General features: G+C 41.6%; 1 protein-coding gene across 2 annotated transcripts in view; it reads left to right on the top strand.

Moving 5' to 3' along the window:
* LOC106564712 (VPS10 domain-containing receptor SorCS1) overlaps nt 1-16,846 on the top strand; it is a 157,557-nt gene that overhangs the window by 78,342 nt on the left and 62,369 nt on the right. For both annotated transcript variants that reach the window (XR_006757943.1, XM_045691193.1), the window contains exons 2-3: nt 2,995-3,062; nt 6,216-6,315. Coding sequence is in view for 1 of the 2 variants with exons in the window: in XM_045691193.1 (XP_045547149.1) it covers nt 2,995-3,062; nt 6,216-6,315 (168 nt within the window). In the remaining variant the exon portion in view is untranslated. The remainder of the gene's footprint in view (nt 1-2,994; nt 3,063-6,215; nt 6,316-16,846) is intronic.

Below are 16,846 nucleotides of genomic sequence, written 5' to 3'. Positions count from 1 at the left end.
TAGAATGACCTTCTTGTTGTTCTTTTTCTCTCCCTCACACAACTCTCTCCCCATCGTTAGTCCCTCTCAGATATCTTCATTTTTAAAAGTCTGTCTTTTCCTTCTATTGCTCGGCAAGGTAATATTTACAGTAGGAGTCTACCCACGGGCCTAATTGGCAAGCTCGGTAATGTAGCATATGCACTTTCCAGCGGGGAGACCATCTGACACGGACGCACGCTGATGGCCACCCACATTAGGCTCCATATGTGGCAGACAGAAGGGTCCGCATGCACACTGTCCTTCAGCTAATGATGCCAGCTACACAGCCAGCCCCGCCTGGCCTGCTCCGCTTCTACAGCTCTGCTTACTTTGCTTTTAAAGGACTTTATCTGTCCAGGTTATTGGTTGTTTGAGCGAGGGCGAGGTGATAGAGAACCTGGCTCTAGTACACAGAAACAGGTGGAGGAATAGGCATGGAGTACAGAGATACATTGGCACAAGGGCAACTGCTCTGTCAAACAGATATAGAAAAACTGAATTTAGAGGTTTGGTAGAATTTAGGAGAGAGCAAGGAGGGACAGAGCTAGAGAGAGAGAAGCCTTGTGGAGGTGGTTGTGTGTGGGTGTGTGTGTGCGCCTTTGTGCACGTGTGTACGTGCCTGTGTGTGAATTCTCCCTCCAGCTGGCCAGCAAAATGGACTGGGTCATTAGCATGCATTGGTCTCATCTGCACATGTAAGGTTATTCGTCCCCTGGGGTAATTCTCTCCTCACCGTAGTATCTACCACTCAGACGCTTAGAGGAGACACCGGGCTACATTGTGAACAAGCTCTTAATTTAAACGAGTTTTGTGTTGATGGGTTCTTCTCTCTAACCTAAACTCCTCCACAGGTCGACCCAAAGCAGCCGTGTGTGTGTGTGTGTATCGGTTCAGTGCGTTCCGAGGCCGCAGATGTTCCATCATACATAATACAGGGTGATCAAAGGGGCCTGCCTCACAGTGTAATTCCCCACTGCAGAGGTGCATCTGTTCTGGCGTTGTAACTCACTCGCGGGGCCCCCACGCTGGCGGAACACACTTCACAAAGTCACACAACTCCCACGGTGACTCCTCCTCCGCCACGCCTGCCTCCACAACATGCAGCGGGAGGTAGACTCGAAGGTATCCGAGGGACAGGGAAACAGTTGGATATTGCCATGACGCAGCGTGCAGCCAAGGAACATTGTGTAGCCGGTCTTGGAGACGGCATGTACAAATTGTTTATAGGCTCCGGTTTTTGCTGTACACTATGGACTTTTTCTCCCCCCTGAATATGCATACAGTGCAGTTCCTCTTAGACGTTTCAGACCGCCTATGGGTTTTTGTAGGGAGAAAAATAAGCTATGTAGATGATGCTAAGCTCATCTGGATGACATGAGGCTGATAAAGAAGACATGTTGTTACTGACCTCTGCGTGTTGTATGACATCCACAGCATTTGAACAATCCCGAAACTGTCAAACCCATGACGTCATACTCCAGGCGATTCCACACAGTTTGCAACATGCTAACAGACAGACAGCAAACATTGCGTGACATGTCAGGGGTCTGTAGTACCATGTTAAAGTAGACTGGTAAACTACAGATGTGCTTGGTGAATAGCTCCACCGCCACAAATTGCAATGAATTTGAAATATACCTCTAGTCATAAAGTAAATAGATTGCGAGTGCTTCTGTAGTTCTGTGCTTCTGTAGTTTTGTGCTTCTGTAGTTCTGTGCTTCTGTAGTTTCCGTGCTTCTGTCGTTTCCGTGCTTCTGTCGTTTCCGTGCTTCTGTCGTTTCCGTGCTTCTGTCGTTTCCGTGCTTCTGTCGTTTCCGTGCTTCTGTCGTTTCCGTGCTTCTGTCGTTTCCGTGCTTCTGTCGTTTCCGTGCTTCTGTCGTTTCCGTGCTTCTGTCGTTTCCGTGCTTCTGTCGTTTCCGTGCTTCTGTCGTTTCCGTGCTACTGTCGTTCCCGTGCTTCTGTAGTTCTCATTCTGCTTCGGGCAGAATGCAATTTATCTGTTTTTTCATTTTCCCTGAAGACTTGGCTCGACCCAGATTTTCCTTCTAAATCCCATGCACTTTAAGGGTGTTACAGTTATAAAGAATATTTACAGTGCCGCGTTTAGATTGAATAGGATATGATTAAGTAATGAGCTCTTAATAATTAGTCGTCACACGCTGTTCGTCTGATGTATCTTTTAGTTATTTTCGCTGACAGTTCAGCTGAGCTTGCTAGTCAGTAGTCAGATCCCCTGAACAAGCTAGCTGGAGGACACATTTGTGTAATGTGTTCTCTATCAGGTAGACCGTGAGTTTCCCAAAGACAGAACTATGCCTTTTCAGTCCATTTTCATGTGTCGCTACAGAGGTTACATATCCAACATTTAATATCTTCCTGTCTGTCCCTTCTGTTTTCTACTTTGAAAGGATGTGATGGGTGATTTTAGAAAGTATGGAAGAAGCATCTTGTATTACACAAGTGATCATGAAATAAAGGGACACCACTTGAACATGGGAAAGGAAAGGGGTTGCCTAGTCAGTTGTACAACTGAATGCATTCAACGGAAATATGTCGTCCGCATTTAACCCAACCCCGCTGAATCAGAGAGGTGCAGGGGGCTGTCTTAACATCCACGTCATCGGTGCCCGGGGAACAGTGGGTTAACCGCCTTGCTCAGGGGCAGAATGACTAATTTGTACCTTGTCAGCTCGGGGATTTGATTCAGCAACCTTTTGGGGATGTAAAAATTGTTGATGACCTGTGGCTTGTAACTCCAATAACAGATAATTTCCTTGGATTTCGCATACTGTAGAAGAAACACGATCTCCTTGACTGCTGACAATGTAATTCAGGACGAATCATCAAATGTTTTGAAATGCTATGTGAAATGTGATTACACTTATGTTTAAGATGAATTGTGTGTTGAAACGTGCATTTTTTTGTAGGCTCTGTATTAGTGTATTAATAAGGAATTCTCTTCATGTCTTGCAGGTGATTCTCATGCTGACCAAGCTGTTTGACTTCAACCTGAACAGTGTCACAGAGAGCTCATTGTGGAGGTAAGCACATCATACTTTGTCATTGCAAGTCTTCTGTGTACATTTCTGTGTAAAGTCTTCAGTGACTGCCTGTATATCGGATTTTAGCAGCAACAAGGTTGTTTCATGTTCTGTCTCCTTTGTATACCACATTGTAAATACATAAGTGCATCACCATAAGAGGTTGACAAATCAAAGGCTTACACGAAATCACCTTGAATATTTAAACGGTGCAACTTGCCCCCTCCTCATTGAGGAGACTTTTCGCCAGAAAAACGTACACCTGTCGCCAGAACCTTCCAGCCGACCGACCAGATGTTTAACTCAGCCCAAAGCAAACAGGCATTAGTGTGAATATGAGTCACAGCTACTCAGACAGCCAATGTGCTCTCCAGTGTTGTCCAAGTGCACTTACTTTGACTGGCCTTGAGTGCAGCTCAAGCGAGTCTCATTGCACTTTCAGCTCAAGGGGCTACTCCGCATTACTGAAAACTGAATTCAAACATAATCCACTCCCTTGGCTATAGTTGTAATATCTTGTATTTGTAGGTCTACAGGTTGTGTTCTTGCTACCTTGAGATTCGGTGCCCAATAGGTTATTTGTGACGTACAAGTATGTTTGAGACTTGGCTGAAAATAGAATGTGTTTGACTGTCCATTGGGAACTCCGCGGTTAGAGGATTTTAGTTGTTCTTCTATAGACTCCTTTCAGTGGAACATGTTTTATGACGTCTCGCCTTATTTTACCCCAGGCTTTCGTAGAAAGAGGGACAAATTGAATGCTCTTACATTTGTTCCACTTGGCATTCATTAAAGTTGATAGAATGCGGTTTTGGCATTTAAGAGACTTTGTAACAGGAGGCCTGTCAAATCTGTACAAATCTCAGCGGTGCGGGGCTGCTGGAACATTGCGGCCCTCATATGAGAAAGAGGAAAACAGAAAATGGCCCTCAGGACTTTCCAGTGATTTCAGCGGCCTTGTCCACAACAGATCCATGGGTCACCCCAAGGCCTATCTCCCAACCACAGCAGTGGTAAATGTAGCGTTAAATGACTGTCTCCACTTAAGTCCTAACCACTAGCCTTTAGTGGCTTAAGTTGTGGATGGCTCAAACGTGAACGGGCGTGACACCTCCTTACCCTGTTAATGGTGCGTCTAACATTGACTGTTCCCTCACTTCATGAGGGAGAGACGGAGACGCTGGTAGTTTAAGAATGGAAGACAGCCATCAAACCTGGGGCAGAAATGGGAGGGGGTACAAGCCCAACCTGCTGCTCTCAAAGCGGAGTGGAGAGAGAAATGCTATCGGAGTGCACCGAGGCAGTCATGAATTAATTTGGAATACTCAGCAAAGCTGCCATCCGTTGGACGTTTCAAGCTGTTTATTGTTTACGTTGCACCCCGCTAATGCGATTAGCGACCTCTAGCTAACCATCTCCAGATACCCCCCACTCATTGATTAATCAAACTCCAATAGGGAAGACAACAGGGCTTCGGGCTGCTGCTGCTGTCATAGTACAGTAGATATATGGGGGAAATCTAATTGGGTGTGTACTGGGGGTGCTCTAAGTCTCCTCCCAAAATAAAGTTGTTGTCCTTGAAAAGAACTCAACAAGGCAGTATCACGCTAGTCCGGTATGAATAAAAGGGCTTGAAATTGAACCCTCAGCTAAAACAGCTAGGTATATGATGTGAGGGGGGGTGGCCGATAGTATTGGTTTCATTGGTTCATGTCGAGAGTTGCTGCACCACTAAAAGCAAGTCATTGGGCCTTAAATCACAGCAGCCATATGATGGGGTTCTATGAGGAGCAGATCAATAGCCAGATGATGTCATTGTCCTGTGGTCCAAAGTGTCGATGGATCCACCCGTTGATAGATGCTACCGCTGGTATTCAGGAGTTCGCCCATATTTAATCGACATGGAAACCATCCCATAATAAATCTGAAAAAGGGAAAATGAAAGTCACCAGGCTGGTGTCATGGGGCTGGGCTATTTGTGTGTTTCTGTTTGTTCTTTGTCAACTTCACTACAAAAAAAACAACTTCAAAGTTGTAACGCTTCCATTTCATTTGAGTTTCCAAAATCAGGATTTAACATTTCTATAAGCACAGGATGAATGAAAACCCTCTATCGAAGTCAGTGATTGCTTTGTTTGTAGTAGTAACAAGCATTGAAGGGTGATGCATGCATGGTGTATTTTTTAAGCTTTGCCTGCTTTGTGTGTGTGTGTGTGTGTGTGTGTGTGTGTGTGTGTGTTTTAGCTGAACATGAAATAGCTCCTTGATTGAGCCTCGATTCTCTATGAATAAAATGAACCTGGCAGGGGAGATAAGTTGTTCAAACTTCGAGACGTTCTGGAATGTCACATCCCAGACGGAACACAAATTTCACATTAGTACTCTGACCATCGCTTAAATATTTCAGCACAATCCCCTTTCATCCACTGTTAGCTTTGACTCAACTGTTGGGATCCAAATTGGGTTAGTAGTTTTATGCAGACAGATATGGTGAGACTTTGAAACAACAGAGTTGTGCTACCTAGACACGACCTCCAAAAAACTTCACACATTATTTTGCCTTTTCAGTATTCTTTTCAAAATCCACTCAAACATTGCTGTTACTTCCTTTTAAAACAGGAAGCTTTGTGTGAATGACAATGTAGGAGGCCACGTGAAAACTTTACATAAAAGCTAGTCTCACTCATGGTTCAATGGCTTCATCTTTGACCAGCCATAGAACAGTCCACTTGAGACTACGCAGCCAGTCTTTCAGCTTTACGTGAAGTTTTTCACTTTGTGCCTTTTTCTCCTAACAGTTTGGACTGAAGGAGTAAATGACATGATTTGACTTAAAATCTTTTCCTGGACCATAACAGAGAAACTATTCCAGAACAATTGCTATTGTTTCTGGTGATGCTGTTTTGAATTCTGTGCTGTTTTTAAAAGAAGAGCTGGACATTGGTCAGATAGTTGGAGACATATACACCCTGGCTAGGTTATGGTTGTTTATCCCTTGTAATCTGAGCGTGTCGTCGTAGAACAGCGAACCACAAGGAGGTGGGACTTAATTGTGCATGCTTTTTTTTTCTCCTACTAAACATTCTCCAGAAGATTTTTAATTACAACAAGTAATTCATCAAGTCTTCATCAAACACTCTGATTAAATTCCAGGTCAACCGACTACGGAACCACTTACCAGAAGCTCAACGAGAAAGTGGGGACGAAAACAATCCTCAGCTACTTGTACGTCAGTCCCAACAACAAGAGGAAGGTAAGGTGCATTTATGCGTCTTTAGTGTTGTTTTGTCTTATCTCATAGTTAACATTCTAGTTTTCTGCCTGCTTTCTAAATGCCACTCTGTGTGGGGTGTTTCTTACACTGTAAATGCTGACAAATGTCCTAACTCATATAAAACAGCCCACTTGACTCAATTTCGAACGATCTGTCAGTATAACTTCAAAGTCATTTTGTAGTAGAAAATGTTGATCTACTCATTGCGGTGCAGTTGGATACACTTTTTATTTTTTTTATTTCACCTTTATTTAACCAGGTAGGCAAGTTGAGAACAAGTTCTCATTTACAATTGCGACCTGGCCAAGATAAAGCAAAGCAGTTCGACAACATACAAAAACACAGAGTTACACATGGAGTAAAACAACATACAATCAATGATACAGTAGACAAAAATAAGACTATGTACAATGTGAGCAAATGATGTGAGATAAGGGAGGTAAAGGCAAAAAAGGCCATGGTGGCAAAGTAAATAAAGTATAGCAAGTAAAACACTGGAATGGTAGATTTATAATTTGAAGAAAGTTCAAAGTTAAAATATAAATAATATGGTGCAAAGGAGCAAAATAATAAATAAAATAAATAAATACAGTAGGGGAAGAGGTAGTAGTTTGGGCTAAATTATAGATGGGCTATGTACAGGTGCAGTGATCTGGGAGCTGCTCTGATAGCTGGTGCTTAAAGCTAGTGAGGGAGATAAGTGTTTCCAGTTTCAGAGATTTTTGTAGTTCGTTACTTACAAAGGCACGTCAATGGACTTGCAATGCTGATGTCAACTGCCAATATAAAACGAACATACGTTTTTGAAGTTAGTACTGCCATGTCTGTTTGGTGCCTCTGTCATCTTCAACAGTATCCGCCACATCCATTAAGCCATGCTAATCTCCACCCAGAGAGTTTGCAGTGATCTTCTAAGAAAATACTTCCAATCGTTAATATTTATACCGACCCTATAATTTCTCTCTTTCCGGAACTAATGAATTATAGACCAGACAAAACAAAAAGGAAGGAAGAAGAAGGATTTAATAAATTCCAGTGTTTTTTAATCAAAGGATAGACAAGCTCTTCATATTTGTGACCGTTGCCCCCCCCCAACCCCTGCACCCCCAACCCCTTCTCCCACAACCCTCAAGAGGAGCCATCCTGACGATTTGAATCATTAGTCCCATCTCCCTTCATCCTTCCATTCTCACATTCCTCCCTTTTAACAAGACTCTAATCGGAACAGGTCATTTTCTCCTAGTTAATTCTTGTCTAATAATGAAGATGAAATGTGCCCCCTAACCTCCACTCCACCTCTCCTCACCCCCGTGTACAGTCCAATGAGAAAGCTTCTGTCATAGACCAGGAAAGAGGTGTCAAGCTAATGTTGAGAGGACGGGAAAAACAGCAGTGAGCTTTATCATTGCTGTGGACTGTCATGTGGAATGCTAGTCCGTTTTGTTTGGAACATGAACACTTTGTATTAACAAGAGGTAGGAAGTAAGCCTAGATAATCGTGCAAAATAAAAAACAAAGTCCAGGAAAAGCTTGTCAAGCTAACAGATGTGGATAGTGAGACGTACAGGGAATACAGTATAGTGAGCTTTACCATTTCCTTTAAATATAGTGTGGACTGTTAGCCTGTGGAACATTAGCCTGCGCTGTTTTGAAAAGTTTTATTGACAAGAATGGAAGGTATAGGCCTTGACAAGAATGGAAGGTATAGGCCTTGATGTTGCTACAAAATAGAAACTAACAAGCTACTAAGAGTCAAGTAGCCTGTAATCTTACAAAGACCTTACTGGGCCGTACCAAGTAATTCAACCCGTCTCTGCAGCAAACCTTCTAGCTTATACACTGACTGTACAAAACAGTAGGAACACCTTTTGTAACATTGGTTTGCCCTCAAGACAGACTCAATTCGTTGGGCCAATGGACTCTACAAGGTGTTGAGTGTTCAAAAAGGATGTTCATAATGTTTTGTACACTCAGTGTATGTCTCTCTAAACAAAACACAGCTAGTGGGTTTCTAAAATGGCAACAGCATACTACTGCAGAGCCACCCCTTTAACACAACTCAGGTGATATGACGTGTAAAAATTAGTAACTGGGTGCTAATGACACACACACACACACACACACACACACACACACACACACACACAGCCTGTTGGACCCAGGTTACCTTTGTCATCATCACTCTAGCTAGTTGTCACCCACGCTGTTGGGGTAAGTCAACCTTCTGTTGCTGCAGGGGATGGAGGAGTAGAGAGGAGTGGAAGAGATGCATGGGGTCACTGGTGTACAAGGACCAGTGGAGACCAGTCAGAAACAATGGACCACTATTTTATCACTGAGATCAGAACACTGCATGTATTCTGACTCATTCTGAGTATGAGAATGCTTATAAGGGAAACACTTGCGAAGGCAAATAACCGTACTATCAGTAGTTTCTAGTTTTATTACTTGTATGTATGGGATACGCATGGTATACATCATCCAACTAAACACTTACTGGCAGGTTGTCACGTCCTGGCCAGTATAAGGATTAATTGTTATTGTAGTTTGGTCAGGACGTGGCAGAGGGTATTTGTTTTATGTGGTTCGGGTGGTGTTTTGGTAAAAGGGCGTTTGATTTAGTATTTCCGGGTTTTTTGGTTTATGATCTATGTTTATGTAATTCTAGGTTTAGTCTAGGTAGTCTGTTTCTATGTAGAGTTAATTGGGGTGGACTTCCAATTGAAGGCAGCTGTGTGGTGTTGCCTTTGATTGGAAGTCCTATATTAGTTGGGTGTGTTTGTCTGTGTATTTGTGGGAGATTGTTTCTTGTCTAGCATGTATGAGCCTGAGAAGACTGTCGGTATATCGTGAGTTCGTTTTGTTGTTTTTGTGTTCATTTTGATTTAATAAATGTTCAAAATGAACAAACACAGTCCTGCTGCACTTTGGTCCTCCCTCACCGACGATAACCGTGACACAGGTTCCTTCTGGACAGTGCAACCGCAATAAAACATAATACAAGATGATAGAAACATCAAGTTAATGCTTCCATACAATAGAATAAACATTTTAGCATAAGTATAATACAGGAAGGCACAATTTACAGTCCAATATTTACACATTTGGGCGGGGCACAGTGTATAAATTGAGCAGTATAATAAGTCTTGTAGCAGCCGTTGTGATATGTCTGTGTGGGTGAGTGCATGTGTGCTAAGGTGCAGAGAATCAGAGCAGAGCAGTCCAGTTGACGAGTAACCACAAGCAAATAGTGGATAAACAGGTTTTAATACAGAGAAACGTAAGAAATAACGCGTAATGACGGTAAATATCGAGAACCCCTCTGACATGCTTGCAGATCATTATCTTGTATAAATGTTTGGTAGGGCGGCTAATGCTTCCAGAAAATGAAAGGAATTTGATGGGGGGCTGATTGAGCGACGGACAGATTCAGACAAACAACCTCTCTGGTTCATTCTCAGAAGCAGTGATATTTTTTGGGGAAGTAATAGCTCTGTTTTCTGTGAAAATGGCAGAACAAGCTCAATTTTGGTGGCCTCTGGTACATTCTAATGCCTTGATTCCATCCAAAATACACCCCTAAATTATAGAATAATTGAATGACTTTTCCTCGCATTTTGGTAAAATTTGTTGTGGTATTAAGTAGAAAGACATTACTTTATAGTAAAATGATTGAAATGTAGTGTGTTAGTAGTTTTAGATATTGTCTAGGCCTAGTCCTGAGCACAACTATTTTCTAAGTAAGATAACCTCTTTAACATTAAACCTGTCTTGAGATTCAAGTCACATTTACAGTCTTAGTTCAACAGGTATGATTGAAGAATGAAGCAGGTGTTAGACATGGGCTTTGCTAAACAGAAAGCAGCAGTTTCCTATTAACTTTAATTAAATCAGTAGGCCTATATCAATATCTTTCATACTAGCGTATAAGTATAATTTACTTGAACTTTTGTATCCTTCAATCTGTATCATATTTTGGACCAGAATGAGGCTCTCTCCACTTCTTATTGTTCCTGCAGTGAGAATTCAACATCTTCGTTGAATGTTTTCATAATTTATCTGCAGATAATCGACAAAAAAGCAGGAGTAACCTACCAGTATGCAAATTAGGGAGCCAAAACACAGTCTTTTACCGATGAGATTCGGTTCCATTCACCTAACAGATCCATTAAAAAAAAGAGCTGTTAGTTCGCAAACAACCCATCACTAGGCTACACTGACGAGTCATTTTACAGTCACTGGCAAGTTTTATTATTATTTAATTTTTTTCATGGTCTTCGAATCCTAGGAAAAAACAAACTATCTTTTGGTTTACATGTCCCGATGCGATACCATGGACATAACTACATTGTATGATTTATGAATAGCAAAGGGACATAGGAGATTGACTTTATTCAGTCAATTCGAAACCTTTTATAAACTAGTCAACACTTACTGTTCAGTAATCAATCAAAGCACAGTAAATAGCCTATGCTCCCCGACTCATGCGAAAGACTGACAGGCGTCTGTCCTATCAATAGATCACTAGAAGATGCATATCATTCATTTTAGTGGCAGAGGGCTATATGGACTTTTCTGACTATTTAATTGAAACTTTTAAATGAAAAAATGCCTAGTTAATTTATGAAGTGGAAAAAGTAGCCGGCTTACAATGAGTGTTATCGGCTATTTAGCCGACGGCCGGCGCTTATGGAAAATACTGAAGAATGCTTCCTCTCATGAACATATTGACTAAAGCAGCAGTCATCGGCACAAATGTTTCAGGCGAAGGCCTTAATTATTTCTGTGTGTGTGTGTGTGTATGTGTGTGTGTGTGTGTGTGTGTGTGTGTGTGTGTGTGTGTGTGTGTGTGTGTGTGTGTGTGTTGTGCTCCAAAACAATGACAGCCTCTGTCCAGCTCAGACAGCATCAACAGGCAGGTGGGTGGAATATGAATTTGCTTCAGATGAGATCTCTCCCACTACAGAGTTCAAATACTTGCATTCATTGCCACTCTTTTTGGAACAAGCACGTATTTAAGTGCACATTTATTTTTAATGTCCTCAAAGTAGTAAAGACAAACTCTTTACAAATGTTCCCATCACTTCCCAAAGAAGTACAAATGAGGGTACGTACAGATGTAGGATCTTCATTTGATCACTCGTTTGTTGCTGAGAATTTCCCTGCACTGCAGGAAATGCAAACTTCTAGTGTATTCCATGTTCAACCCCCACTAAAAAATGTCCATTAATTATAATCCACATAATCCACATTTCATGTTGCTGCAGGATTATTTTCCTGCTGTAGCACACTGGTTCAAATCTTTAAGTGTCTATTCACGTACCAATGCGTCAATCTAAGTAACATAATAAAAAAATCCCCATTAAAATCTGTCAGTTTAAGCTAGAGATATTGGCTGCATCTGCGGTGGAAGGTGACCGAGCTACAGCGGTATTTGTCAGACCATGAGACATCCCGAAAATCGGTCTTCTCACGAAAACATCTGTAGCATCCGAACGGTTTGGTCAATAACCTCTGGAAAGGGGAGAATCTCACAAACACGATGGTGTTCTTCGTTTTGCTCTACAACCCCCACAAGTGTCACAGGACTCATCGAAGGTAACCCATGTAATTGAGTGGAGGTTGCTTTGTGAAAAAAAAACATAAGGGGTTATTAAGTATGTGTCCAAAAAAACTAAAATATTCCCGGAGCTTTCTTATATTACCCAGATATAGACATTTTACATTTACATTTTAGTCATTTAGCAGACGCTCTTATCCAGAGCGACTTACAGTAGTGAATGCATACATTTCATACATTTTTGTTTTTCTGTGCTATAGGACAGACACTTTGAAACCTTTTTCCTTATGATTTATTTTTTGACTTTTTTGGGACATTTATGAATGTTTTTCTATAGACTATAGTAGCAAACAACAAATTCAATATTTTTTATTTAAAAAAAATTACAATATTTTTTGGGATACCTAAAGGGCTCCTAAAATGTTAAATCAAATAGCTAAATGGTCCATCATATTAGCATCTTTAAACAATTCCAGATGTCATTTTAGTACTAACCTCATACATCAGTAAATTGACTAACCAGTGTCTGTATATAGCCTTGCTACTCTTATTTTCAAATGTCTTTTTACTGTTGTTTTATTTCTTTACTTACGGACACACATACCTTTTTTCCACCCTCCTATTGGTTAGAGCCTGTAAGTAAGCATTTCACTGTAAGGTCTACACTTTGTATTTGGCGCACGTGACAAATAAACTTTGATTTGATTATAAAGCAGCTCCACTCCCATCACTTAAAGTCTTACTTTCAGCCTTGACTGTAAGATAACACGCCAAGGTTACAACACGTGATTATTTAATATGAATGCTAAACTCCGTATGCAAGGATATCATTAACTGCAAACATCTGTCTTAATAGCTATAATGGATGATTAGCTAGCTGCAACACATGGTGTGATAACTTCTGTATGCAGGATACATCCCTAATACAGGAACACTCCAAAAGCAAAACAGGGACGTGGATCTACCATGGGAGCCAGCTAGCACTAGTATGTTAGTTTAGCGTGCTAGCAACTGGAACTGCCATGGGACCCAACTGGCTCTAGCATGATAGTTTAGCATGGTGCAATTTACCTGTTCCTCACCATCCTTCAGCTGGTGGAGGTAAACACTAGCATGGGAGTGGTTACTCATCTCACTGTTCTTTATGGGAGACAATACAGTCGTGATCTGAGTCGAGGCGAGTTAGCCATGCTCTGGATGAAGGAAGGGAGTATCTGTGCATGTGGTGGTAAATGTGATGGAAGCGAATAACCTAACGGTGGAAAAATATATAGAACATCTGTCAGCCCTAAGGCACAATCTACAAATGAGAGCGAGGCAAGAACACTAAGGCCCATGAGCAGGCTGAGAGAGAGGCGGAGAAAGACGGAGGGAGGGAGAAGCCCTTGGAGTGCTTCCATAATCTCAAACAGATCGCATCGCATGACGCCACGTGCAATTATTCTTACATTCCCTTCTGATTTATTAATGTTCCACGTATCGTGATTGTTTGTGACGAAACAAAATCAAGGGTGTGGCAAAACAGCATGCTTCCTTGCCCTTTAAGTAGACCTACCTCAAACTTTGTTGCGTGCCTTCCTTGTATGACCTCATTATGTGATGCAGTGGAGAGGGTCTGCACTCCAAAAAATATAATTTACATATTTGTTTAATTCTAGAGGCAACGCAAACAGTATTATCATTAATATGCTTAATATTATCCATCAATCCCCGATTAGATGTGCTTGTTGTACACAACACTCCACCAAGTCTTCCAATTTGTTTTTGTGTGTGTGTGTGTGTGTTGGGTGGTAGGGGCTAGAATGGGAGTCATAAAGCCCCAATTACCGTCAGTGTGAAGATGCAATGTTAGTGTTGGTGAGGTCTGGGCCGGAGTGCAGTGGAAATGTCAAGGAGATAGTCAATTAGTCTAGACTTCAAATGCCTGGGCTCAAGAGACAGTACTTGTGTTTAATAAGGAGAGTTCAAAGTGTTGCAACTCCTGGTTGGCTGGTGGACTCCATCAGGGAAGGAAAAAGAAAGAGAAGAACTCATTATGTAGTCCAGAATAGAGAGCTGTAATAGTGTATGCAAAAGACAAGACAAAGTTTTAAGGGAGTGATCAAATTCGGGTGAAATGAAGAGGTGAACTAATGACAAGGTAATAATGATACAGCGCCTCTGACTAGAAATCCAAAAAGATGATCCATGCACCATTTTCTGTAGTGTGTTCTCACTTGTTCAATGTCCCTCTTTCTCTTCCTCCCGCTTGGCCCTCATTTCACTTTGGTGAGACCTTTGCCCGAAGCATCCCAAGTCTCCCGGCTGACATTTTTATTACCCTCCTATGAAGACTTCACTTCTTTTCCCATGCCAGACCTTGTCCCTGCTTGATTGCCCTTTTGCCCGTAGCCTCAATTGGGCATCTACTCGGTCTCCCATCCAAAGCAAGACCTGGATTGTGTTTAACTGGACAAAAACGGACTGAAACAGAGGAAGAGACTACCTGGACCTGTCCACTAAGAAATGCTCATTTTAGTTTTCCTTTGTAAAAACATTTTAAAACCTGCCCTAAATGAACATAACCCTGTAGTTATTAAACCCATTCAATCCCTTTCTATTGCTAACATGTTCTCCATAAATAGGTTATGCCATGGGTTCAAAGCAGCAACTGCTAAATAACGCCTAGGGTAGATCTTTAGTAAGCGCAAGTACAGTACATTGTATTAGCAGATGAAGAGACTGAAGTCCATTAGGCAGAAATGATCTCTCCAAGGCATTGTAGGGCTTTTCATTAAAGATGTATTATCTTTCCTAGGTCTTAGTGTGTTAGACTGAGATTTCTTACAAAGGAAAGAGGAGGCCATTTTTATTACTTCCAGATAGGCATACAAAGGAAATGAAGCAATTCTGCCCGTAATTAAAATGCACTGTGGACAATTAACTCAGTTGTAATAGCATTATTAAGATACATTCTTAAGACATTAATATAGAATGTCCATGTGAATATTGGAACATTTCACTCACAGTCGATATGTACATTCAGATTTACTGTAGTTCAAGAGCATTATGTCTTAAAAGATTTACGCAATATGATCTTGCTGCCTTTTCTCCTGCCAAGTTGGATGGTTTCTATTCATGATTTTCCCCATGGGAAAAACCCATAAACTTCCTATCCATCAAACTCTAACTTATTTGCTGGGGAGGTTTCTTCTGTTTTTGGACACATTTTGGAATCGCATTAACTCAAAATATAAATTGGACTATCTGACCAGGTGATGCAGAACTCTGCCAAATTGTTAAGTTTTAAACAGAGGAAGTTGTTATTTTAAAACTCTGGGGGTCCGCGAAAATATATATTTTATGAACATCGCTAGAAACAGAATGAACACATTTTAAAATTACATACCTACAGTAGAAAATAGGATATTGTCTTATTTCTAATGATGTCAACTTTATTTCTCAACTCTTAATATTGAGCAAGTTACACTCATTGGAGCCAATTACACTCACTTGAGTATCTGACATAGGCTTTGAAAAGCACCTGCGTTATAGGCTACCAGTGCAGCAAGTGCCACTGTCTGCTGGTAAGCTTTCTTAACTCGGACATGCTGTTTTGCCAACACATGGCTAACCTTTGTTTGAACAGCTGCTCTTAGCCACTGGTGTAGCGGAACCCCCCCCCCTCTGGGGGCTGATTAGCTCGTCAACTCGCACCTATGTCTAAATTGAATTCATGTTTTTAATCATTTTCACAGTAACCCTCATTTTTTAATTTCCACATGTAGCAAGCGACGTGTTTGTTGTCCAACTACATTTACATTTACGTCATTTAGCAGACGCTCTTATCCAGAGCGACTACATGGCAGTAGGTTAGTCAGACAATATAGTTGTCATGCATCTAATTAGCCTATTTCTCAGCAGCGCCGGAGGCAGCCAGCCTCGGACTCCTCACCTAATTGGCTATCAACAGTTCAAAAAAGTTCGGTGAATCAGGTCAGACTCGGATGGAGAGTGAGTGCATTGTTCAAGATGGATGAACAAAAGGCAAGACCAACTGGTGCACAAAAACGCAGTGAAACGAAACACCAGGTGGAAGCTAGTAGGCCTAGCTATGCAGCAGCAAGCACTAGCAGCCTGCCAGTCCAGACTGAGACCTCACTGCCCGGGCCCCGCTAGTGCCTGAGACCCCCCCCTTTCTGTGAACATTGTTTAGCCTACGAGTGATGAGACGGATAGCCCACAGTGTGGAGTCTGAGTTTCAGTGTGTAATATAAATAGGCTACCATGCTAAATACTGTATATAGCTATAGATAGGCTAGTAGGCTAGACTGCATTGTCTGCATAATGAAACAATCCCTAGAAAGCTATTGTTTTGATCATTGGCATTAATAGACTGGTTTTTCGCAGCATGAACGTTCTACCCAAGCTGTGCGAGAGCGTGTGGACAGCAAAGGTAGGCTATAGGTCTACAGGACAGTTGTATCCTATTAAAAACATACATTGGTTACTGATTAGTATGTTGTTGCATAGAACATGCATTTTACAATCTGCAATGTTTGAATGTCCTACTTTAATTACCCAGCAAGTAAATACCTAATTGCAACCAGTCAGCATTCTAAATAGCAGCATTGCAACACTGTAGGCCTATAGCTTAGTGAAACATACATGTTAGGCTTAACATGAGAAAAGGACCACCCAAAAAAACAAAACATGTATCCAATAAAGCAAAGCTATAGGCTACTACAAGCACTAGCACCAATCTGAATCCTATCGATAGGCAGCCACATATACGTTGCAACTTCAGAACCACGGACAGCGATCGGAAGTCTATACTGAGGGGCTGACGCATTAGACTTTGCGGGGGACCAGAGAAACTGCGCTACACCAGTGCTCTTAGCCAAAATGTGTTTGGAGTTACACTTCCTCTTCCAATTATAATGTGGGGAAGTCAAAATGTATAAAAACTAT

The sequence above is a fragment of the Salmo salar genome, chromosome ssa12 (genome assembly GCF_905237065.1).
Source record: "Salmo salar chromosome ssa12, Ssal_v3.1, whole genome shotgun sequence".
Classification (NCBI taxonomy): domain Eukaryota; kingdom Metazoa; phylum Chordata; class Actinopteri; order Salmoniformes; family Salmonidae; genus Salmo; species Salmo salar.
Note: the sequence above shows the minus strand (reverse complement) of the source record. Positions and strands in the feature narration are given on the sequence as shown.